The sequence below is a fragment of the Gracilinanus agilis genome, chromosome 1 (genome assembly GCF_016433145.1).
Source record: "Gracilinanus agilis isolate LMUSP501 chromosome 1, AgileGrace, whole genome shotgun sequence".
Classification (NCBI taxonomy): domain Eukaryota; kingdom Metazoa; phylum Chordata; class Mammalia; order Didelphimorphia; family Didelphidae; genus Gracilinanus; species Gracilinanus agilis.
In genome coordinates, this window is record NC_058130.1 from 77,310,818 (window position 1) to 77,335,474 (window position 24,657).

The 24,657-nt window shown below is 35.8% G+C and overlaps 1 protein-coding gene across 2 annotated transcripts in view; it reads left to right on the plus strand.

Annotated features, from left to right (window-relative positions):
* GRB10 (growth factor receptor bound protein 10) overlaps nt 1-24,657 on the plus strand; it is a 217,748-nt gene that overhangs the window by 55,232 nt on the left and 137,859 nt on the right. For both annotated transcript variants that reach the window (XM_044671364.1, XM_044671442.1), the window contains exon 3: nt 5,827-5,920. In XM_044671364.1, the coding sequence (XP_044527299.1) occupies nt 5,827-5,920 (94 nt within the window). The remainder of the gene's footprint in view (nt 1-5,826; nt 5,921-24,657) is intronic.

Below are 24,657 nucleotides of genomic sequence, written 5' to 3' on the forward strand. Positions count from 1 at the left end.
TATATATATGTGTGTGTATATATATATATATATATATTTCTGAGTTGCTTTTTTTGTTTAATGTTTTATTTATTTATTTTTAGTTATATTTTTATTTTGAATATTTTCCCATAGTTACATGTTTCATTTTCTTTCCCTCTCCCCCAAACCTCCCTAAACCCCCTTAGCCGATGCACAATTCCACTAAGTTTTACATGTGTCATTGATCAAGATCTAATTCCAAATTATTGAAAGTTGGACTAGAGTTATCGTTTAGTGTCTTCATCCCCAATAATATCCCCATCAGCCCACGTGTTCAAGCAGTTGTTTTTCCTCTGTGTTTCTCCTCCCACAGTAGGAAGACCCAAGTTCTTCCCTCACCTCCTCCTAGAGATAGCTTGTACCAACTCCTCCAAGTTCAAGAAGAATTAGGAGAGATAATCAAATGCCTCATTTTCTTTCAGATGAAATCTCTGCTCCCCAGATCTAGAGAGAGAGAAGCAACTTCAAAACTCCAAAAGGCAGGCTCAGCCATTGTGTTTAGTTTTTTGTTCCTAAAAAAATGGGTTTGAAAGCAAAGATGATTTTTGTCTTGCCTTCTTTGAGACCCAACCAAACTGCCAAAGACTGTCTCTTTAAAAGAATCCCAGTTTATAACAATAACAAAACATTTAACCTTGACCCAGTGTCCAGTTTTTGATTCTTTGGCACCTGGCGAGGGGCCATGATTTGTCTTGGAACTAAGAGTTTATATAAATAGTTGTACTTAACCTTCCAGGCATTGTGAGGAATCTTTTCAATGACACGAGAGCCACATTTTTCTCCTTGTGGCCTCATACTGCTTTGAAAGAAATGCCTTTATATTACATCAATCTTGCTTTTTTTTTTCTTTTTAAAACAATATGATGCTCCTTTCCAGATTTTTCTGGACCACAGCACATGGCAGCTGATCAAAAGCTTTTTAGAATGGCCCTTTTGGATTTTGTAGCTGAAAGACAATGCAGAATGGGGGGGGGGGGAGAAATGGACATTTTCAGCCATTTTTATTCGGAGAAAAAAAAAACTGGATTCCAGTCCAGCAGTTGTAGACATTTCCTAGTGGTAGAAGGGACCATGGGCAAGGCATCTAATCTCTCAGGGCTCCCAGCAATTCTTTAAAGATTCTTAAGTTGATTATCAACTGAGGACTTGTTAATCTGAGTCTGAGTGATTTTCTCCTACTGATGAAATCATAGGTGTGGTCTGAAAAAAAAATTAGTTGTGTATATAGACAAATTAGGTATTCGTCATACTTCTTACATATAATTCCAGAATAATTTGCCATGTCAACCTCTTGGTCTTTGACAGCCCCTCAGGGAAGTTTGGTAGAACCTCCGTGGATTAGTGTGGATTTAAAACTTCTTGAAGGAAATAAAAGTTTCTGAAAAAAAATATGAATCATAATCTGGGCTGGGGGCAGGGGTGGGGGTTAGCGGAGCTAATTTGTCCTTAACCTAATCTGTCTAGGGCCATATTTCATCTTCTTCATAGCTTACAAAGAACTCTGCCATTGAAGCTACACCCTCCAGAGATTATATGTTAGTAGTGTAGCCTCTCAAGAGGAAGGGTAATAATGTAGCTTAGTGGAAAGAATACTTGACTTGGAGTTAAGAAGCCCTAATTTCAAATCCTCTCTTCAATATTTGTTGTTTCTGGGACAGTAGGCAAGTCAATGAAATTTCCCAGCCTCAGTTTCCTCCTCAGTAAAATGAGGATGATGGTGGCACCTGTCTCACTGGGTAACTGTGTTCCTCAAATGGAATGGAATGGAATGGAATGGAAATGCATTAAGTGCTTACTATGTGCCAAACAATGTGTTAAAACTCTTGGGAGTACAAGTAGAAAAAAAGAGGCAGCCCCTGCTCTCAAAGTGCCAACGTTATAATTGTAATTTTAATATATTCTTTCTTTCTTTATTTTTGATATTAATACAACAATATCAATAATTATTATATGTTATATTTATTATGAAATGCGTTATTAATTATATAATTGTGAATTTATTAATTTATAATATAAATATAGCTTATAAGGAGAGAGAACTCATAAAGGAGAATTTGGCTTCATTGCAAATGGAAGGAAAGGCAAGGTGGCTTTTAAAAGGGTCGGCAGGAACAAATGTAAAATCTCATACACCTTACCAGGGTGTGGGAGTGGATTTGGACCTCTTGGTATATCTTAAAGTAGCCATAATTATGGTATTGTGATTTTTAAAAAAATTCATTCATTACAATACTGCATGTTAATTCTTGTTGCTCTCAGTATTCCTTCTCCAGCATCTCCAACAGCTGAATCACCATTAACTGGGAAATAATATAATTTAAATTTATTGGAATTCTGTGTAAAGTAGGAATAAGTTAGTTAACTTTATGAGAACTACCTTTGAGTTAAGTGCATGAACTTTAGTGCTTGGACTTTATAAGTCCTTTTTTGCTTACCTTCCTAGTTCTTGCTATGTTCTTGATAGTTGAATTCTCCAGATAAGTGGACTCTAGATAAGGAGAGTCCTTTTGGGTGTGTGTGGGAGGATATTAGTTTTCTAGATATATTCACTCTGGACGTGAGACAGTTTTGAGGAAACTGTAGACAAGTCCAGGACCTATTTTGCTCCTGTCCTCACATGAATTCTTATGTATTAGCAAGATATCTTCAGGAGTGAATTAGAACACAGCAGCCTCAAAAGGGCTTATTGGTATATGCATTATTTTATGCAGGACTGTGGACCAGGATCTGGGAACTCTGAATAATCTTAGGATCCAATACCGGCTCCTTCCCCCATTTGATGTTTAAAGTCCTTCAAAACTGAGATCTAACTTCCTTTTATAGTTTCGTTTTAAATTCTTCCCTTCCTCCCTTTACATCCTCCAAACTGGCTGCCTTGTTGAGCCTCAGATGTCATTTTCCATCCCCTATCTCCAGGCTTTTGTACAAGCTTTCCTCATGCTTGGAATGTACTCCCTCCTTACCATGTTACTTTCTACTCTACACCCCACCCCAAAAGAAAAAAAAGAGCCAAACATTTATTTTTTTCCCTTTTTTCTTTTACCCCACTAGGGTAAAAGAAAAAGAGAAAATAAATCCTTGTAACAAATAAGTATAGTTTTTACAAGATTACATAGCGTCTTGCTGTGTTGAACCTTGCAACAACCCTGTCTGGTGTGTGTTGAAAGTATTATGTTTCCCATTTGACAAATGATAAGCTTCCACTCTGAGAAATCAAGTCATTTACTTAAAGTCTTTGACTCGTAAATAGCAGAGCCAAGACTAAGCCCCACTTCTTGTGACTTCCATTCCACAGGCTCCAGCCCTCTTTTCTCCTCACTATTCTATTCTACACAGTGGTTCTTGAAGATATTTTCATCTCTCATCACACTTCTTATGGCTTCCTTTTTCCTCATTCTCCTACCTGAGAAACTTGGCTCTTATTTTACAAAAAAAATTAGGCCATCCCCATGAGTTCTCTTTTCTCTATTTCTTTTCACTAATGTGTTTTCTGCCACCATCTCCTCCTTCATGAACCCTGTCTCACAGGATGAGGTAGTTTTATACTTTACCAACGCTAATCCCATCTATCTACTCAAGTGATCCCATTTCATCCTGTCTCCTTCAACAAATTGTCCCAGTGATCCATCTGTACTCTATCATTTATTTCCGAATTCCCCCATTGTATTCCCTTCTGTGTGCAAACATGCCCATGTCACCACCATTTTGGGAAAAAACAAAAACAAAACAAAAAACCTTCATTTCCATCTCTTACCACTTTGGTCTTCTATCTCTTTTGGCCATTGTGGCTGAACTCTTTGAGAAGAGGATCACATAATAGGTGCTTCTACTTTCTCCCTTTTTACATTCTTCTTAACCACTTACAGTCTGACTTCCAACTTTGTCATTCCACTAAAAAAGTTACCAGTGATTCCTTAGTTGCCAAATGGATGACCTTTTCTCAGTTCTCATTGTCTTCTACTCTCAGCACCTAGTAACACTATTGATCATTGTCTCTTTCATGACTCTTTCTTCTTTCTAGGTTTTCAGACCACTACTCTCCTCTTGATTCTTCTCCTACCAATTTGATCATTACTTCTCAGTCTCCTTTGCTGGATTCTCATTCACATCACTCCCTTTAGCCATGGGCGTCCCATACAGTTCAATCCTGGGTCCTGTCCTCTTTTCCCTCTTTACTACTTTACTCAGTGATCTCATCAACTCCCATGGATTTAATTATCATCTCTATGCTGATGATCACCAAATCCACCAGTCCTGCCCCAAACTCCCCGCTGACCTACCATCTTCCATCTCTAACTGCCTTTCAGACAACTTGAATTGTATATCCAGTATATCCCAAACAGAATTCACTGCTACCACAATGATGGAGGCCCTCATGACCTCCCACCTGGACCATGACAGTATCTTACTGGTGGGTCTGCCTCGTCTTCCTTCCTCAAGTCCTCGCTCCAGTCTTTCCAATGTTCAGCCACTAAAGCACAGGCCCAACCTTGTCTTTTCCACATTCAATAAAAGAATGGCTTCCTATCACATCCAGGACTAAAACCAAAATGTTCTTTTTGGCCTTCAAAACAAATCATAACCTACTGCTCCAGACTTCTACTTTACTCCCCAAAATGTGCTCTGAAATCCAGTGACTGTAGCCTTTTTTGTCTTCCTATAAAAAGATCCTTTTTCATTTTCTCTGGTTGTCCCCTTTGCCTGGAATGCTCTTCCTCCTCTGCCCAGACTTTAGACCTTCCTGGCTTCCTTTAAATCCCAACTAAAACCCCATCTTCTACAATAAAGCTTCCTCAACTCTTCTTTTAGTCTCTTTCCCCAGTTAATTATTTCCTATTCATCCTATAAGTACCTTGTTTGCAATTATTTGTTTGCTTGTGGTCTCCTCCATTAAATTATATGTTCCTTGAGGGCAGAGGCTGGCTTTTGCCTCTTTCTGTATTCTTAGCACTTACCATATGGCCTGGCATATAGTAGATGCATGATTAATGCTGTTTGAGCAACTGATTATAAGATTTTTGTGTATGAAATTTATGGGCTTAGAGTGTTTTGTCATAGAAACACTTTTAAGGCTTGAAGCAGAGCCTACTCTAAAATATCTGTAGTCATTGGAGAAGACTCATGTCTGTATGAAATCAGAATGTAGAAATTAGAATGCAAGTACCCTATTAGCTTCTCATTACCTGCTGATCTTGTACATGTATTTGGTCATGGTCATTGTCGATTTTATGATTTTCCTCATGCCCAATATGCCCACCCCTGCCTTCTTTGCCCAATGTACTAATTCTTTTAAATGTCCACTTAAGAAAAAGTAGTTCATATTTGTTCTGGCTTCTCTGAGAAATCATTTCTACCAACTCCTTGGTCTCCTTGGAGTCCAAGGTCCTTCTTGGATGGTTATTACTTGTGACTTTGGACACATCACCTAAGCTCTCTCTGACCCCAAATTTCTTCATCTATACCATAAAGGAGTTTGGACTAAGCTCTCTTCTAGCTCTTACATAATCATCCTATGTGAAATGACATTTTATATTTCTTTATGCTCATTTTCCCTCAATGGGAATTTTAATAATCTTTGTTATTTGTGAGATTTCAAAGAGAATTGAGAGTTAGGTCTCTAGCACACTGGGTGAGTTCTCTGGATGGATTTAAGGCTATACAGGAATAAATGGGGCCCTAGTTTGCAATATTATGAGACCACAGATCCATACACACATACATATAGATGTGTATGAGCCTAAGAGCTTAGAGTTCCTGGAGAATGTGAAATGCATGTTTTGATTAGATTTTCTGGTTTTTTTTTAGGACAAGGTAGATCAGAGTTCTACTCACAGTCAGAGTGAGCTAGTGGAACCTGGATTCCAAGAACAACCCACCCGAGTCGCCTTAAATCACCAAGGTAAGAAAGACTTAGGGGAAAATGGGATAGGGAATGGGTATAACAGTGCTGACAGAATGATCTATTTTTATGTATAATCTCAAAAAAATGTTAGTAGGGTTCCTTCTCAAAATTAATGTTTGTTTTAGGCAATAGTAACAGAATTAAAATACTGCCTTTTGTCTAGGAAATACTGTAAAGAGATGTTCTTATGAGTAAATTAGAATCTTGCTATGTACTTTAGTCAACTTTTGTTTTAGAATAGAAGTGTAAAGGATATGACAAATTCATTTAAAATTCTAATCGTGAACTCATTATGGGCAGGGAACCTCTATAGAAATATTCTCAGATTCCAAATACATGATATATATGTAGAAACTACTATTGCCACTCTTTACCTTTTACCCTCTCCCATCAGAATCCCCACTGATGAGATTTCCTAAGATGACACTATTTTATGCCTGGAAGGGTAAAGATCTAAGCCAAACCCTTCATATTTTTCACATAAAGAAACTGAGGCTCTGGAGGCTGAGTGCCTAGTGTAATAGACTCCTAACAGTGTACCAGCTCTTGACACCTGTCACAAAACTTTTAGAGGGCTACAAGACTCATCTTCCTTTTGGATATAGTTCTGAACTCTTCACTCTCCTGTTCAAAATTCTTCAGTGATTCTTTATTGCTCATTAGGTTCCTTTTAATTGATCTTTGAGGGAAGAGACTAGAACTTTGTAAGATATAGTTTATATATCCTCCTATAATGTTCTTCACAGGGAAAATGACTACTTAACACTGATATAACCTAGATTAAACTATTTACCATCTTGGGGAGTGGGAGGGGGGGAAATCTAAATCATAAAATGTCAGAATTATCAAAAATTGTTTCTATGTGTAATTGAAAAAATAAAAAAAAATTCAATCAGAACCTAAAAGACGAAAAGAAAAGAAAATGAGTATTTAAAAAATATTTGTTGAATTTCCTAAAGTCACTTGTCAAGTCAGTTGCAGAGCTTGGGACTAAGCTTGTTTTCCATCTCTCAATTTAGTTTTTCCCAGTAATATGGATCAAGTTATCTTTTAATGCCTAACCTAGGAACCTAAGCATCAATTTTGGCACATTTCTAATGGAGAAATCTTAACAGTTCTATGTGATGAATATTTTCTTCTGAATAAAGAATTGGTATGTACTGGAAATGGCTAGAATAATGGCAATTACTATTTCCATCACCAATTATTATTATTATTGTTTTTATTATAGCTAATACTTATGTAGTGCTTTTATATTTTACTGTACTTTCTACATATTATCTCACTTGATCCAAATAATATTAAAAAGAATGAAATTGAAGCTAGTTACAGAATTTGGAGTTATCCTTGATATGGTTCTCTCTGCACAGTTAGACGATCACCTTGTCTTAAGTAGGAATTTATAATAAATAAAAAGAACAAATAATAATGAGAAAAAATATGGTAAATTTGAGATGACAGTCTGAATTATTTAAATAAACCATTGAAAATTTAAAAATGGAAAAAATATAAGAAAAATGACATTGACTTTGATTATAGTAATTTCATCCAGAAGTTAAGCCAAAGCAAATTAGTTGCTACAACAAGCAAACCAAAAGAACCCAGAAAATGCCTTAGTCAGCAAACATTTGTCTTACTTGCCAAATGGAGAGATGTCAGCCAAAGGCAATACTGGGTTAGAACATCAACTTGTCTGTAAACTCTTATGACGGTTGATGGATGATTGTGAGCACTATCATCTCATAAAGCGGAGAAAAGCAGTGGAGGGTAAAACCAGTTTAAAGAAAGTTTGGCAAGAGATTCAGCTTTGCAAAGTCATTTTTAAAGGCATTCAAGTATGAAAACAAGGAGTTGTACAAAAGGAATAAAAACAGAAAAGGGAAAAAAATCATTTTAACAAACTTTTTTCCTCCTTCATGGACAACAGAACCCAGCACACTTAGACCCCAGCATCATACTCTCTGAGGGGCTTATAAAGGAGAGAGAAATGATAGCAGAGGGAAAAAAAATCCCCCCAAAAAACAAAATAGAACAAGCAACTAGACTGGATAAATCTAGTGTAGTAGGGGCTTCATCCTGGAGACAAAGAGCTTGATACATAAGGAAATCTGAGGACCTTATTAATATGGAACCTTATTAATATGAAAAAAAGTGATGCAAAGGGCATCATTAACTCCTAATCTTTATATCTACTCTTCTAGCTATATAAAATCTTTATGGTACTTATTTATATGTGAATTGAATGCACCCTAAATGAAGATGTTAGTAGAGAATAAGCAGTCTTTCACACAGTATTCAACCCTGTAGCATGTCTCACAATTGACCAAAGGTCTCATAAGATTACTTTATATTGATTACCAAAACAAAACACACATTTGCTTTGGTAGAACAAAACATTGCCTTATGGTCTCTATTCTAACAAGGTGTCTTCCACCCACATATAAGGAGTAGAAGACGTATTAACAAAAATAAACTCCATTCAGTGACCTTCTGAATTTTAGGTGAGACCTAAAACTGGGTGATGTGTGCTCGCCAATAGTATTTCCCTCTGTGGTGGAGGAGCTCTAACAGAGTCCAGGTCATGGAGGAAAGAACCCTTTTGGAAAGTGAGATTGCTCAGGTGCTTCTCTTTGTATATGACATTCTATTGATCCCATCAAGCCCCAAGACATTGCAAAGATATATCGTACTTCAGAGGAGTTCTAATGCAAGATGGACTAAATGAGAAATAATATCTATTGGCCAGAAGAATTCTACTTGAATCTGAATGGATGCCCCATAGGAATTGTCTAAATAAATGCATGCATCTGGGTTAAATGGACAATGGGCTGGGGACTCAGAGTTGAAAAGGAGTAACAAAGAGGGCTGAAGCATTTCTACTGATATTGACCTTTCCATAAAATGAAAGGCTCAGCTTTTCAATGTAAAATTTTTACTAGTATAGTATGATTTTGAGACTGGGAACGTTCCTGTCTCAAAAAGAACTAAAACTGTTTACAATAGCTACTTTTAACAGTAAATTTCATTCTATTCATTCATTCATATTCAAAGCCTCTGATGGTCCTATGATTTTTCAAGGTGGTACACTAGTTTCTGGGCATAGAAAGACAAAAAAGTGAAAATAGTTCCTGTATTCAGAGTTTGTATTTTAAAAGGGATTAAAACATATTAAAAAGGTAGAAGGTTTAAGTTGAGGAGAGAAGGCACATTCACATTTATGGAGAGATCAGGAAATGCTTAGATATATAGTAGATGTCACTTGATCCAAGTCAAATACCCTTTGGACTGCCATATTCCCAAAGAGAGAGAAACTATTGGTATTCTAAGAATTAAAGGGGAATGTGTTCCTGCAATTGGAATATGGATTAAGTTTCCATGCTGTCAGGTCTTGCCAGCAGTGTAGAATCTAAGGAATTATGCAGGTGGGATTTTCTCAAAGATGAAAATTTCCTTCAGTACATTTTTAATATGAAACCATGGGAAAACTGATCTTTGAAGGAGAGGATGAGTTTATGCAAAAGCAGAAATAGTGGTGTGGATTTTAGGGACACAAGAGCAACGCTCTTTATAGTAAAAATTCAGATTGTGTTCTGTTGCTGAGGGTTGGAGGACCCTGTCTCCTTAAATATATCTTAGATATTTTAGGATCTTTTTCATGATTATTTACTCTATCTCTTTCATATGTCCTAGCCCTGGGCAAATCCCTTCACATCTTGGTGTTCTTGGAAACTCTGTAAGTACAGTTCTGCCTTGGTAAAGGGATTCTCCTCGCCTAAGGCTTTCCTGTATCAAGGAAATCACAGGTTTAATCCCTCATTACCTATTACTAAACCAGGATCTAAGATCAAGCAAAAAGTAAAACTGGAATATTGCTCTCAACTCTCCATTGTTAGCAGAAATGCATAATTCCAAATGGCTGATGATCCAAAAGCCATTTTTATTTGACTTTGGCATGTGTCCTTGTTCTCGTAGGTGAATATTGATACCCATTTGGCTTACTCTTGAGTTTTTGCTTCATACCCATGAACTAGAAAAGAGGAGAAAAGATGGGATTAGTCAATTCAGAGAAAGTCATGGAAAGACAGGCACACTAAAGCATTGTTGGTGAAGCTATGAATTGTTGCAAATATCCCCTTCAATTCAAAAGAGAAACCTGTTACATTAAGGACCCAAACAGAGAGAAAAATGAGGTGAAGAGATGAGTAAAATTCTTCAGCAAGTCATAAAATCTTTTTTTTTCCCCCAAAGTCAGCCTGAACACTCTCTGCTCCTGAAAGAATATCCAGTTTCTTCTTGTCTGCAGATGCCATTAATTCAGTAGGCAGGTTGTTTGTTTTGTTTTTTAACTGGGGCTCTCTTGGGTGGTGGCTGACAGACAGGTGTGTCTTCTAAGTCGCCTCAGGGAGAGGAGATCATTTGACCAAGATGCAATGCTGTTATGACTCCCCCCTAATTTCTGAGTCATGAAAGAGCACATTATAAAAGCCCATTGGGTTCAATGACCCATGTGACCAGTGGCTAGTTGGCCATTTTTTTGCAATGCACCTGTTATTTAGAATGAAAGATTAACTGTGACTTTCCTTGACCTGTTACTTCTCCCTGGCAAAGAGGATTTATTGCTTTCACTTGATTAACTTGTTCCTAAAGTAAGCAGCTTATTCTTGTTTGACAGTGCCTAAAAAAAGATTTTATCCTATTTCTGAGCATTATACTGAATGAAGAGAAGAAGAATTTCTCTTGGGGGAAAAAAGGGTAGTTTGGGGGGTTGTGGCTCTTATCTATTTCTACTTTCTGTCATCATTGGAGACTCTACAAGTTGACCTGTCAGTGGGTATGGACTTCTAGATGTTGATTCTTTGATAGGAGATCTCACCTCACTCTGAAATAGGCATTTCCTAATTACAAGATTACTTCTTCATTTAAAGTCCAGTTTTGTTTAGATCGTGTCTGCTATTGTGAAAGATATAACAGAAAATGTGATTATATGAAATTGAAAAGATTTATGGAAACAAAATCATTGTGCCTAAAAGCCATTGACCAGTAGGCAAATGGTAGCAGTATAGGAACAAATAAATCTCAAAAGAACTGCAGACTATTAAGAAAGAATATTCCAGATAACTAATAGAGAAATGTATATCAAAATAACCCTGAATTTTCCATTCTTACCCAGAAAATGTGGCAATTGTGAGGGGAAAATCTAGAATGGTACTTTTTGGATGAGTTATGGAAAGATAGGCCCACCGATGTAGTGTTGATGAAACTACAAGTTGCTGTAATCTTTCTAGGTAAATTTGAAATTATGTTTAAAAAATGGTTGAAATGTCCAGGTCCTTTGACTCATGCTCCACCATTAAGCATGTGCCTTAAGAAGGTGTTGACTGTCTAGGCAAGTCACTTAACCCCCATTGCCTAGCCCTTACCACTCTTCTATCTTGGAGCCAATACACAGTATTGAGGACAAGATGGAAGGTAACGGTTTAAAAAAAAAAAAAAAAGGTGTTGAGAAGAAAAATGCTGTATACACCAAAGCCAAAAAAGGAAACAACCCCTTTTGTATCTGGCACCTTGCAGACCTATCACATTTTAAGGTCACTGAAGGAAATCTAAAATTTGAGGAAGATAATTTAGTGCTTGGCTATTTTTGCAGCAATGTGGGGCAGTGATGGGAAGATTTCCTTTAAATCCAAGACTAATCACAACTTACATCCTATTTAAGTAACAGTTTGAATTTTTTTTCTTCTAATTTTCTTTTCATTTTGAATTTTTCAAAGACCAAATGAAATGAGCATTTCCATGTACAGGGGAAACAGGAAAGACTTGTATTTGATGCTATAAATCTACTTTGTTGCTATTCAAGTGTATATTAAATTTGACAGAAGTTGTTTTTCCTAAAAATCTACTAACTGGTTGCATATTTCTCTTTGAATTCCTAAACTTTTTGTATCTTCTGCTTTGTAAATTAGAAGCCTCCTTAGTTAAATGAACTTTTAAAGACACTTCTATCATACGTAATATTTAGATGGAAAATCTTGTTGGAATAATTTGAATTTAGTGAATATGAAGGCAAACACCAGTCTTTGAAGAGAGAAATGTTCTGCAAAACAACTGTAGTTTTTGTTGTTGCTTAATCACTTAGTAACTGGGCTTCCCAGTTTCCCTCCAATTGAAGTGATTGAGCACTGTTGACACATGTCAAAAATGACTGTAAAAATGTTTCATCTAACCTTTTCTATTCTTGAGCAGGTGCCTTATTCCGTTTCTACTTTGCATTTCACACTTTGTACTTTATTACAAAATATTTTACCTCTCCATCTTTAATATCTTGCAGCTGTGTAAATATAGCTGATATGACCCTACTGTTGATTACATCACCTATCTGCCTTGCCTATAAAAACTTTATGAATAGTAGGCTTATATTCTGATCATGAAAATTATCTTGCAGATTTTCTGTCTTTCAGTCTCAAATTTCTTTGACCGGCCTGGTAGTTGATAATTTCTATTTATTTCCCATGTGTTTTTTAGAAACATCATTTTAAAGATAGAATTTAATTTAATATGAGCAGATTCTGCCTGTTTTTTACTACCTTTGGAATAGAGACTTGGTTATTGGAATTCTTTATAGCACAGCTTTACTGTCTCCTTTCTTATATGTAAATATTTCTTATGAACCCCAGTGGATTATTGACTCTGGGAAATCGACTCCATTCAGTTGCATGTAATCATCCAGTATAAACAGTTGCCTTCTTTCATGGAAACTTTTTTATTCTTTCATGAATCGGCAGTCCCTTGATAGTCATTACAGCCATTTCTTGGGACTGACTTACATCCTTGGTATTATAAGAATCTCAAAAGTTCTTGGTTTAGTGTGGCATAATTTTATGTGCAAAAAGATCTGTATTAAAAATTTTCACCCTATAGATGGCCAGTGCAGAAACCTAAATGGATCATGACTACCTTTATTAGGAGCAGGAATGACAAAACTAACAATTTTATTTTTTATTTTCATAAAACTAAAATTTTTTAGTTTTAGCCACTCACTATAGGTGAGAAAGAAAAATCATTTACCAAACAGAAAAAAATAGATTTGGTAAATTAATATTTTTTTCAGGGACCATCATGCATGTTTTCAGAAACCAGAGAATATTAAGAGTTTTTCTCCTGATACATTTCAGCATCTCAGAACTACTGTGCCATGCACTAAATTTTTGAGGTTCTCAGAAAGATGGTGAGCTACACTATTAGTATTTTGTCTCTTTGTTTCCTTTGTGGGAGATAATCTTTATTGAGATTAAGTCCTGGGAGGGAAAACAAAGTGTTAACCTCAGGTTTACTTGTCCTATGGTACCATCAATCTTGGTTGACCCACTTGTGGACACTTTCCTTCCTCTTAAAATCAATCAGTTTTATTAACCAACTTTTATTAAAGCCAGATTAATGATATACCATGTTAAGTTCCAGGGAAACACAAAAGAGCCTTTTCCTCATTTAAAATCCAGAACAGAATGGAAGATTCTAGAAGTGGCCAGAACATACAAAATATATTATAAAAATTATATTGATTTGGACGGTATGCACTTATTAATACTGCCTAAAATGAATTACTTTTGACTTTGAGGATGCAGCTATACCGCACTGCTGGTTTATATTGAACTTGAAGTTAACTATGACTCCAAAATTATTTTCACAAGAATTGCTATAAAAAATTAGTCCTCCTATTATAAATTCATGCATTAAGAAAAAACAAACTTATATTTGTTGCTGTCCAGTTATTTTTCATATGTTTCTAACTCTTTGTGACTCCATTTGGGGGCTTTCTTAGCAAAAATACTAGAGTGGCTTGCCATCTCCTTTGCCAATTCATTTGACGGATGAAGAAACTGAAGCAAATAGGGTTAGGTGGCTTTCCCAAGGTCACACAACTAGTAAGTGTCTGAGGCCAGATTTGAACTCAGGAAAATGGCTTCCTCACTCTAGATCCAGTTCTCTATTCACTGTACCACTTACCTGCCCCCAAAAATGTAAATATTGGGTTTTCTATTTATCTCAATTAAAATGAATCTTTTTTGAACTTGGTCTTTTCTTCCCATCAGTCAGTATCTTTTCACATGCTGATTCTGTGGTCCAGTATATTAGTTACTCTTCTCAGTTTTGTATTCTGTAGATTTGTTAAGCTTGCCAAGTTTTCATAGAGTTTATAAAAATGTAGAACCCGTCTTATGCTCCTAAAGACCTCTCTTCATTCCATTCAGTTTTCAACAATTTTGAGGAAGTGACTTCATTTAATTCACCTATCTCTCTATTATCATTCCAAACTTTTGTGGTCAGAAGGGTCCCTGTTTTCAGGTTAAAAAAGGACCTAGAAGTCATCTTGTTCAACCCTCTCATTTTATAGGTAAAGAAACTAGAGCCTAGAGGAAGAGCCAGTGTTCTTTCTGGTGTAACTCAGATACAACAAATTCCCTCTTGATATCTTTGTAGATAGAGGCAAGATGGCATGGTGGGTAGAGAACTGGCTTTGGAATCATAAGGGACAAGACTGTTTTAAGTCTTTCTTCTGACAGTGTTGCTGGACCCTGGGCAAGTCTTTTTAACTCCTCATTACCCTTAACCCCACCAGGCGATGAGTAGGTTCTCTGGTTCCTGAGCCAGGGCTCTTTACAAGTACCATATTGTCTCATTTACTAGCCTGGCTGAAGAATGAAGTGTATTGTTTAAATGGATTTTCTAGATGACTGAGGTTATTAATTAATTCAGGGAAAGTACATCTGTGCCCATCACGAGATATAGAGATTTGCCTCCTGAAGTCAGTGTTACACACTGGTTGATCTCTTCGATTAAATATGTTTTAAAATTTAGCACGCTACCCACCACAAATCTTTAACCTTTTTGGTAGCCAGATCACCCAACAGCAGCTCCAGTTTAGATAGGAAGAATTATATTAAAGTATAAAATTGACTTTGATTCTTTGAGTAGAATATACTTCAAGAAGGAAATAAAACATCTCTTCCAAACTTCATGCAGCTAACAAACAGAATACTTTCAGAGCCCAAGAGAAATGGGAGTTCTTTTTTGTTTATTTGTTCTGGACCTATGTTTTAATACAGATAATATAGATAATATGTTTAATTATTTAGATAATTACTTTAATTAATATAGATAATATAATTAATATATTTAATATAGATAAATCCAGGGATAGGAATTTCCTTTGGAAGTTAATTTCCTTTGTGGGAAACTCCCTCAACTATGATAGACAGGCAATTTATCTGTAATTTATTGTCCTATAAAAAATGACAGCCGTACCTTCTGTCTTGGAATCAATATCATGTATTGGTTCTAAGGCAGAAGAGCAGTAAGGGCTCCGCAGTGGAGGTTAAGTGACTTGGCCAAGGTCACACAGCTATTAATTGTTACCAGCCAAATTTGAACCCAGGATATAATAATAAAGACAAGGGCCTGCTGACGCTCAATCTGGCCATGATTTAAAGTCTGTGAGACACTTGCCTTGGTGGGGGGACTCAGAGGGTAATTGATTTAATCCCAGGTCTCTCCTAACTCCACGGCCAGGCCATCTTGGTACCATATTGCCAGGGTTGGTTATTTAAAAATCCAAGTCTAATTAGAAATGCTAATTAGAAACTATGCTTTCATTTTATTAAATATCCAAATGGGATGAGTTTTTAAGAAAGACAAACACAGTCAGTACTTAATTAACTCTAAAGAATCACAGCATTAAAGCTGGAATATCAATCTAAGTCCTTTATTTTACAGAGGAGGATACTGAGATTTTCTAAGGTAGCAAAAAGACTTGTCTGTAGTTATACATCAAGTTAGTAGCAGAACTGGGCCTAGAATCCAAAGAACACTGAATTTGGAGTCTGGGAACCTGGATTTGAATCCTAGTTGTTACCTCTCTAGGACACAGTTTGTAAAAATAAGGAAGCAAGATTGTGTGGTCTGAATCTCTGAGCTGACTTCTAGTCTGCTTATGATCTTCTCCTACTGAATTTTCTCCTTGGTTTAATAATCATTTATTAAAGGAGAAATTGCCTCTGGAGCTCTTACCAGCAGAACCTATGCCAGCAAGAGCCTGGATTTGTTTTCCTCCTAAGACCAAAGGCACCAAGCTAAAAAGCAATCATTTTCACCTCCAGACTGATCAGATGCCAGAATATCTGATCTAATCAACACCCGCTACCAGGTTCTCCATCCCCAAGTTTTGTAATTATTGATTAAACTGAGTTGGAATATTCCCAAAAGGATGGTATAGAACAGCTTAAATTTGAATAGAGTCTGGATGAATAGGATGGTTCATCTGCTGAGTAAGGATCATGGTATTATCTTGTCATAAAATACATCCAAACATTTTTGGAGAAGCTGGACATTGACATCCTTCTCATCCACCATTTTGTTTCTGATATGATTGTACCCCCCTATATTTCTGACTTTTGCACAGCTCTTTCTTTTCATTCTAAAGAATGAAAAGAAAATTAATTAATTAAATTGAAAGAATTAAAAGAAAAGGGAAACCTGACTGATGGAATCCATCACCTAGTACAAGTCTGACTTTATTAGGGTAAAATGAATCAGTGTCTGCTAAGTCAGTAGGTTCCAAGATATCTCTAGATGGAATCATTCCTTTAAGAAGTTGTTAGCAGTCTCAGAAGGACAAGGACTGTGGACTTTGTTGGGAAAAGCTCTAAATTTTTTTTTCAGACTTTTTTTCTTGTTCATATAAAACATTTAAGAGTATTAAACAAAATTTGAGTGAGGAGATGACTTTCATCTTCTTTTACATGTAAATTAAAATTTAATTGTTACTCTAGTAGACCTAAATTTCATATGGTTAGAAAGTATCTTGATGGGTAAGCTTTGACAAAGACTAACACCACTGCTTAACACAATTCCTTCGACACAGTAAGTGCTTAATGAATGCTTTTTTGACTGACTGAATCCTAAATTCTTGGGAGGATGATAGTGAGTTTTGTGGCTTAGTTCAATTCATCATGCATTTATTAAGGACCTACTATGTGCAAATTGTTAACTAACTAGCTAGTTGCTGGAGACAAAAATCAAATGCATTCTCCTGTAAAAGAGTTTACAATCTGCTCAATATGACTATTTTAGGTGGGGATAAGGAATAAAAGCACCCAAGTTTGCTATTGTTCAGCCATTCAGCAATTTCTGGCTCTTCGTGACCCCATAGACCAGAGCATGTCAGGCTTTTCTATCCCCCAGGGTTTCCCGAAGTCAGTCCAGCTAATATTCATTGTTTCTATGACACCATCTTTCTGTCTCATCCTCTGATGTCCCCTTCTCCTTTTACCTTCAGTCTTTCCCAACATCAGGGTCTTTTCAATGAATCCTCCTTCTCATTATGTGACCAAAGTATTTAAACTGTCACCCCAGGATTTAACCTTCCAATGAATAGTCTGAATTAATTTAACTAAGTATTGATTGATTTGATCTCTTTGCTTTTTACCTAAGTAAAAAGTAATAAATTCCAGCTTCAGACTGATCAGACAGCAGCACATCAAACTTTACTAGATTTTTTGTTTACCACTTACCAGAATTGTGTTTGCCGGATGAATTCTTTCCTGACAAATTTGTCAGTTAATATTTATTAGGTTCCTACTATGTGCCAAGCATTGAACTAAATACTGGAGATAGAAAGCAAGGAAGTAGTATACTCTGTTCTTAAGGAGCTTGAAAAAATTACATACAGGATAAGTTAGAGATAATTAGAAGAGGGAAGCAACTAGTATTAAGGGTGATTGGGAATGACTTCTTGCAGAAAGCGGGACTTTGGCTGAAACTTGAGGGAAGTCAGGAGGTGGAAATGAAGAGGGAAAGAGCTCTAGGCATGGGAGACAGTTAATATTGGATCAGGTAGGACTAGGCTAACTTTCCCCTTGGGGGTAGGAGTGAGGGGAGTCAGGGGAAAGTAGAGAAAGCCAGGAGAGACTGGGAGGAAACTCAAAGCAAGGAAACATACTCCATGATCATTACCAAGGTCTAATAATAAATAGTCTTTACTCAAGTGAATCTTTAACTAAAATAAATATTTTACAGGTAATAAAGTTAACATTTTTACCTAATCTGCTTATTTCTGCTCATTCTCTCTCCCTCCCTTTTGGCTACTAACAAAGCTTTTACTGTACTTGTCACGGGACCAGCCTGGTGGGTAAACCTGTGCTTTATGGCACTAGATGATAGCAATTTAAAGAAAGTATAATAGAAGTCTAGCTCTCTTAGTGCAATGAATAATAATAGAAAATGTTTTGTGTATTTTTTTTACAGTTTTGATTTGCTTTGATATCTCAGTAATTTAATGCCTTGGTCTTTCATTAGTAAGCATTAGTAAATCATTTCTCTCTGTGTGTGTCCACATATATGTATTCACATAAATACGTATATATTTACACATATATTTTGTATATGCTTATATATATGTGCACACATAGATTCATATGTATATTATATAGACATCCATCCACATATATGTATATATATATAATTTACAGTTGCAGCCTATGACTTTCCAACACTTGAATAATAATAATTAATAACTAATAAATGAACAAATTAGTCTAATTCCTTCATTTTGTAAATGAGGAAATTGAGGAACAAATTGATGAACCAACTTCCTGAAAGCCACAGGAATAGTTTGCTTTCAGATTCTCCTCATTCTTAGACATCTGGATTCCTACATTTCTCTGGTAAAAAAATAAACTACAAAATTTGCACTGAAGTATTCATTTGTACCACCCTTTTGTTAGGTTTACAACTGTATTGTGTAAATCTACTTTCTGTTATATAAATGGAGATAATTAATATACCTTCTATTTCCAATGTGTTTTACATTTGAAAAAGACTCATTGGTTGACCTGGGAACTTTGGTGCATTAAATAGAATTTTCTCCCTGGGGAAAACATGTTTAGGGGTTCTAAACATTTAACTACCACTTGTAAAATGATCTTGTAAGATGGATCTTATCTCAGTCAATTTTATATCTTTCAAAAAAGAAAATCACGTTTAGAAGGTGAGAGAAAAGAATTCAACAGGCATTGTAAGTACCTACTCTGTGTAAGCCATGCAGCCATGGTCATTGGAAATATAATAAAAGGAAAAAGATAGTTCCTGCCCTCAAGGAGCCCACATTTCTCCTGAGACAGAAATAACACTTTACATAGGAAAGAAAATATAATGTGATTTGGAGTGGGAGAGAGTACCAGGACCATGGAGGGAGCAGGAAAGGCCTTTGGGGTACGTATGAGATTGCACCAGAGCTGAGATTTGAAGAGAGCTAAGGATTTTGTGGATGGTGATAATTTTACATTTATATAGCATTTAAAGTTTGCAGTTCTTCACAGCTGTCCTGAGATAGGTGCTAAGAAGCTGAAGAGGAAGGACAGTCCAGAGGTGTGAAGTAAAGTCTGGGCAAAGGTATCAAGCTAGGAAATGGAACGGAAAATTAAGGAAATAGCAGGAAGCCAATTTATATATGGTGGCGAGCCTATGAAAGGGAGAGTAATGTAAAAATAAATCTGGAAAGGGAGGTAGACTCTTGACTTTGAGGGCCTCCAAATATCAAGCTAAGAAGTTTGTATTTTATCTTAGAGGCAAGAAGACATTAAGTTTATTGAGGAGAAGATTTATGCTTTAGAAAAATGACTGAGAATGGTTTGGAAAGAAGACAGACTAGAAGTGTGGAGGCTATTTAAGGAGGTTTATTTCAGAAGTCTGGATGACAGGTTATGGGAACTGTTTCTGTAAGTGCAAAGAAAGGAATAGATGTGAGAGATAACTTGGAGATGATTTTAAACCTGATTTATAAGAGTGGTCAAGTTCAGGAGTCAGATCTTGCCTTTTTGGAATTCTCTCTCTCCTTTACCTTCATGGAAACTTTATATCTAGTTAAACATTAATAAATGTTTATAAATATTATACTTTGGAGATACTAAATATTAATTTAAAAATCTACACCTTTCATCATAGAATCAATATTGTGTATTGGTTCCAAGTCAGAAGGGTGATAAGGGCTAGGCATTGAGTTTAAGTGACTTGTCCAGGGTCACACAACTATGAAGTGTCTGAGGATAGATTTGAACCCAGGACTTCCCATCTCTAGGTCTGGCTCTCAGTCCACCGAACCACCTCACTGTCCCCTCTGTACAATGTTCAAGTCATCTTTCTTCACTGTCATCCAAAACATTTTGCCAAGTTAGGCTTAGACTTCTAATTTGGAATCCCTTTTTTTTGGTACATTAAGATCCTCTGATGCATTCAATACAAAATAATCTTTAAAAAGGTAAAGGATTTTTAGAAAAATCTATCCTAGTTTTAAAAGAAATTGTCATAAGGGACAACTAATTCCAAGAAATTAAACAAGAAAAAAGAAGAAATAGGAATCATTCTTACAGGCTTTGCTTTTATAAAAATTAAAGTAATATTCAGAAAACTGAATTTAGTTGTTGGAGAAGTCAGAATGAATGGCTTTGGCTGTGGTAGGAAGAGTGGTGTGTAGGTAATAAAAGAAGAGTAGGTTGGGAAAAGGAATGTGTCTTAAGCATGGAGATATCCAGAAGCAGAGATTCATCGGGTCAGGTTTCCAAATTATTTTGTCATGTCCATCTACAAAGATCAGAATATTTGAGGTGAAAATGGGAGAGATGGGCTCACATATAGTACATGAACAGGTGTCCTCACTGAAAAGAATTCTAGAATTCTTTGCTAGATTTTGAGACATCTTTAACTCCTCCCCCCAAATAGGTTCCTGCTTTCTAAACACCCCTCTATGCTCAGATGCTTGCCACTGGCTCTTGGGATTGAACTCTTAAGGCAGCAAACCTGACTTGGTGACCTGTATGGTAACTTGCAATTTTAGCATTTTTCCAGAGAAAGATAGGGAGGAAAAAGCAATGTGACCTGAGCCTTTGGCAAGTTTGCCAAGTAACCTGGAATTTCTGAACATTTCTCTAATGGAAGTTCTTTTTAAAAACATCTGCTTTCTCAAACGATCACTTCATTAGTTGTTTACTTAAAGGGATCTCCCTTTTCTTAGAAAATGTGCCTATTAGTACTTTGATTCCTAGAAACTGATCGTCTTGAGGTTCTGAATCAGAATTTTAGAGCTGAAAAGGATGTTAGAGATGAGAAAACTGTGATTCTGAGAAAATCTTCACTTGTAGATCTGGGATTAAAACCCATGCACACCTTTGCTTCACTATTTTTAATCTCCTAGGAACTTATTTAAGAAATCCCACTAAAAAAATTCCAAACTATCTCTTCTATTTTTAACAGTTGAGAAGACATGATAGTGAAATCAGTCAACAAGCATTTATTTATTAAGTATTCATAATGTATTATGTGCTTTTTGGTAAGAGATAGTGCAAGGTAAAAATAGAGTCTCTTCTCAAGATGCTCATTATATCCCTCTTTTCCGTGGATGTTAGTTACCTTTTTCTTTTTTAAATTTGGCAATAATTTTCTTTTTCTCTTAAAAATGAGCTAATAGTTTATTTTTTGTTAAAAAATAAGTTTAATCAGTTACATTTATTACTTTGATTTCCAGAATGTTTATTTTTGGGTTTTTTGGTACTTAAAAAAAAATCAGATGCCTTTCCAGGTTTAAAAAGAAAGCTTTTTATTTGATTCACGGAATGTGTCCTTTTTCCCTTTTTGTTAACAAAAGAGTTCAGAGACATAAATTTTCCCCTAAGGTTAACTTTGGCCATATCCCAAAAGGTTTGGTATATTATTTTCTTATTATATTTGATTGATTTGTTATCTTTTTTTTTGGTAATTTGTTTTTGGACCCACTTGTCCTTTGGAATTCTATGATAATTCTTCACTTTAATCTTAATCCTTTCTTAAAATTCCTCTTATTGATTATAAATTTTATTTAATGACAGGTTCCGCCTAAGAACCATTTTGTTCTGCCATGATGCAAACACATTCCATGTCCATTCAATGCTCTTCTACATCCAAGATGACTTCCCTATTTGGAAATCTTCTCTCAATTTGTTCTCTTTCCTTTCCACCAGAACATAGTGTCCCTTCTTTTCTGGACTCCTTCTCCCAGTCTCCCTTTGGTCCCCTATTAACTTAAGCTTGATGGAAAACATCATTTTTCCAGAGGATCTCCCTCTTCCACTCCCCCAAATTTCACATAAATCTTGACCTGAAACTTGATGTTGACTATACTGAAGCTTAGATATCTTTCACAATACTAACAGATGATTTTTAATTATTAGAATTCAATTATTTTTATTATTAAATTATATCAATTATAATATAAATAAAAGAATAAAAATGTAGCAAATATAAACAAAATGTTAAATTAATAATTATAATAATAAAAATATATAAAATAATGATTATAAAATTATATTAAATTAGAATTATTAGAAATACTATTTTTAGAATATACAATAAAATGAAAACTCTGATGCTTATGACCTGTGAGAGCTTGGGCAAGACAGAACCTGTGGACCTTGGTTTCCTCATCTGCAGAATTAGGAGGTTGGACTAGAGGACCTCTGAGGTCCTTTCTAGTTGGAAACCTCTGATCTTATGATCTCTCCATTATTTTTATATACATAGATTTCTGGAAACTCTTAAGATAACTTTTCACTTTTTAATCCTTACTTTCCATCTTAGAATCAATACTGTATATTGGTTTCAAGGCAGAAGAGTGGTAAGAGCTAGGCAATGGGGATTAAATGTCTTACCCAGGGTCACACAAGCTAGGAAGTGTCTGAGACCAGATTTGAACCCAGGATTTCCCATCTCTAGGCCTGGCTCTCCATCTACTGAGCCACCTGCTCTAGCTGTCCCTTGTGTCCCCTATTTCTTAATGATTTTATTTTGGAAGGGTTTTTGTTAGGGGTGGAGGGTAGGGAGAACTGGGTGATTGGATTTTAAATTCATTTGTATTTTTATATGCAGGATGGAGAATTGAAAAAAATTAGCTCAGAGTAATAACCTTCTACATACCAACTCATTTTTTTTGTAATTTCTTTCTTGGAAGGGTGAAAAATTCCTATCCTGTGGATGTTCTGCTATGCAGAAGTGTTGTCTAGCATTGAAACAATGGCCTGTTGCCATTTTGGAACAAAGTTGTCGTACTTAAGTCAGTGAGTAAGGAATAGAACAGGATTGAGTAATAGTGGGGTAATAACCAGGGTGGCAAAATCTTTCCCAGGTGTCACTTGAACATTGAGTATTACACCCAGGAAGATTGTATTTTATGATTGCCACATGCTGCCCGGGAGAGCGAGTTTATATACACTTTCCCTTTGGGTTTTCTGAAATGAAAGATCACAAAAATAGAATCGTGAATCAACCCCCAAAACCACAGAAATTAGAAAAAAAAAAAAAAAGAAAATCTATCACTAGATCCAAAGTACGCATGGTAATGGATGATTAATTATTATCTAGCATCGTTTCTGTGCTGGAGGTAGCAGGATCCAACATTGGTGACTTTTTTTTTTTTATTTGATCCCGAGCTTTACCCTGGACTTTGGGAGCCTTCCTCTTCCCCTCTTTATGCCTCAGTTTGGCACCCTGGCATAAGGCCTCAAAAATCAGGATGAAAAATTTACCAGACCAGAGAAGGATCCCAGCAGTTCTGTCCCCAGGCGGTGCTTAAAAAGTAAGATAAATTCAGTGGGCATAATGGGCTACTTAAACTGGCCAAAATCATGACTCATCCCTCTATAGGAACAGGCAGAGATTATAGATGACTGTTGGAAGACCTATTTGGTAAACAATCCAGGCTTACTATATTTTACAAACTTCTTTGATCATATAGAATTTATGTTCATTGAATAGATTTATTTTTATTTATAGATTGAATTTTATAGAAAAAAACCATTAGTATTTCAAAGCTATAACTGGGGGCAGCTTAGGTGACTTAGTGGATCGAGAGTCAGGCCTTGAGATGGGTGGTCCTGGTTTCAAATCTGGTCTCAGACATTTATTTAGCTGTGTGACCCTGGGCAAGTCACTTAACCCTCATTGCCTATCCTTACTGCTCTTTCTGCCTTGGTATCAATAAATAAGATGGAAGAAAAGGGTTTAAAAAATGATAACTAAAAGAAATAAATTAACAAGTGGATAGAAAGTGAAAAAATGTTGCCCCTTTACATCTGAATCTTTAGATGGAAATTAAAAGTCATGCCTAGTTATATAGTTAAGTTATATAATTATATAGTTAAGTTTTCCCTTTGTGTACATTTGCATCTTCACGTGTTGGTTATAAGTTCTGAGGCTCCTCCTCTCTTCTTCAGGAATGGGGATGAAGTTTGTTTCGCACCTTTTCATTCCAATTTTTTATGTTAGTTTATTATTAATAATATTTTAGTTTATTAAAAATAATATAATGTTTAGTTCTCGTATATTAATTTTAAAATCTACACTTTGTAACAAATAAAATTAATATGGAAGGGTATAAAGTAAAATATTAAGCGTTTATTGTAATCCATATTGGTCATTAAGCCACATGCCTGATAAGATCTAAATCCAATTGCCCGCCATAGCTTGTGCCCACCTGTACTACACAAGAGGAATCATGGGAAGTTTAGTTTCAAGTCCTCCAAATGTCCACAGGAAGTTTATATCATGGATCTCAATATTAAGTTCAAGGAACCTCAAGGAATCCCAAATTTCCAATATTACAACTTCAAGAAGGAAGTGCTATTTGAGCTGGTTTGTTGACAGGATAATGATGA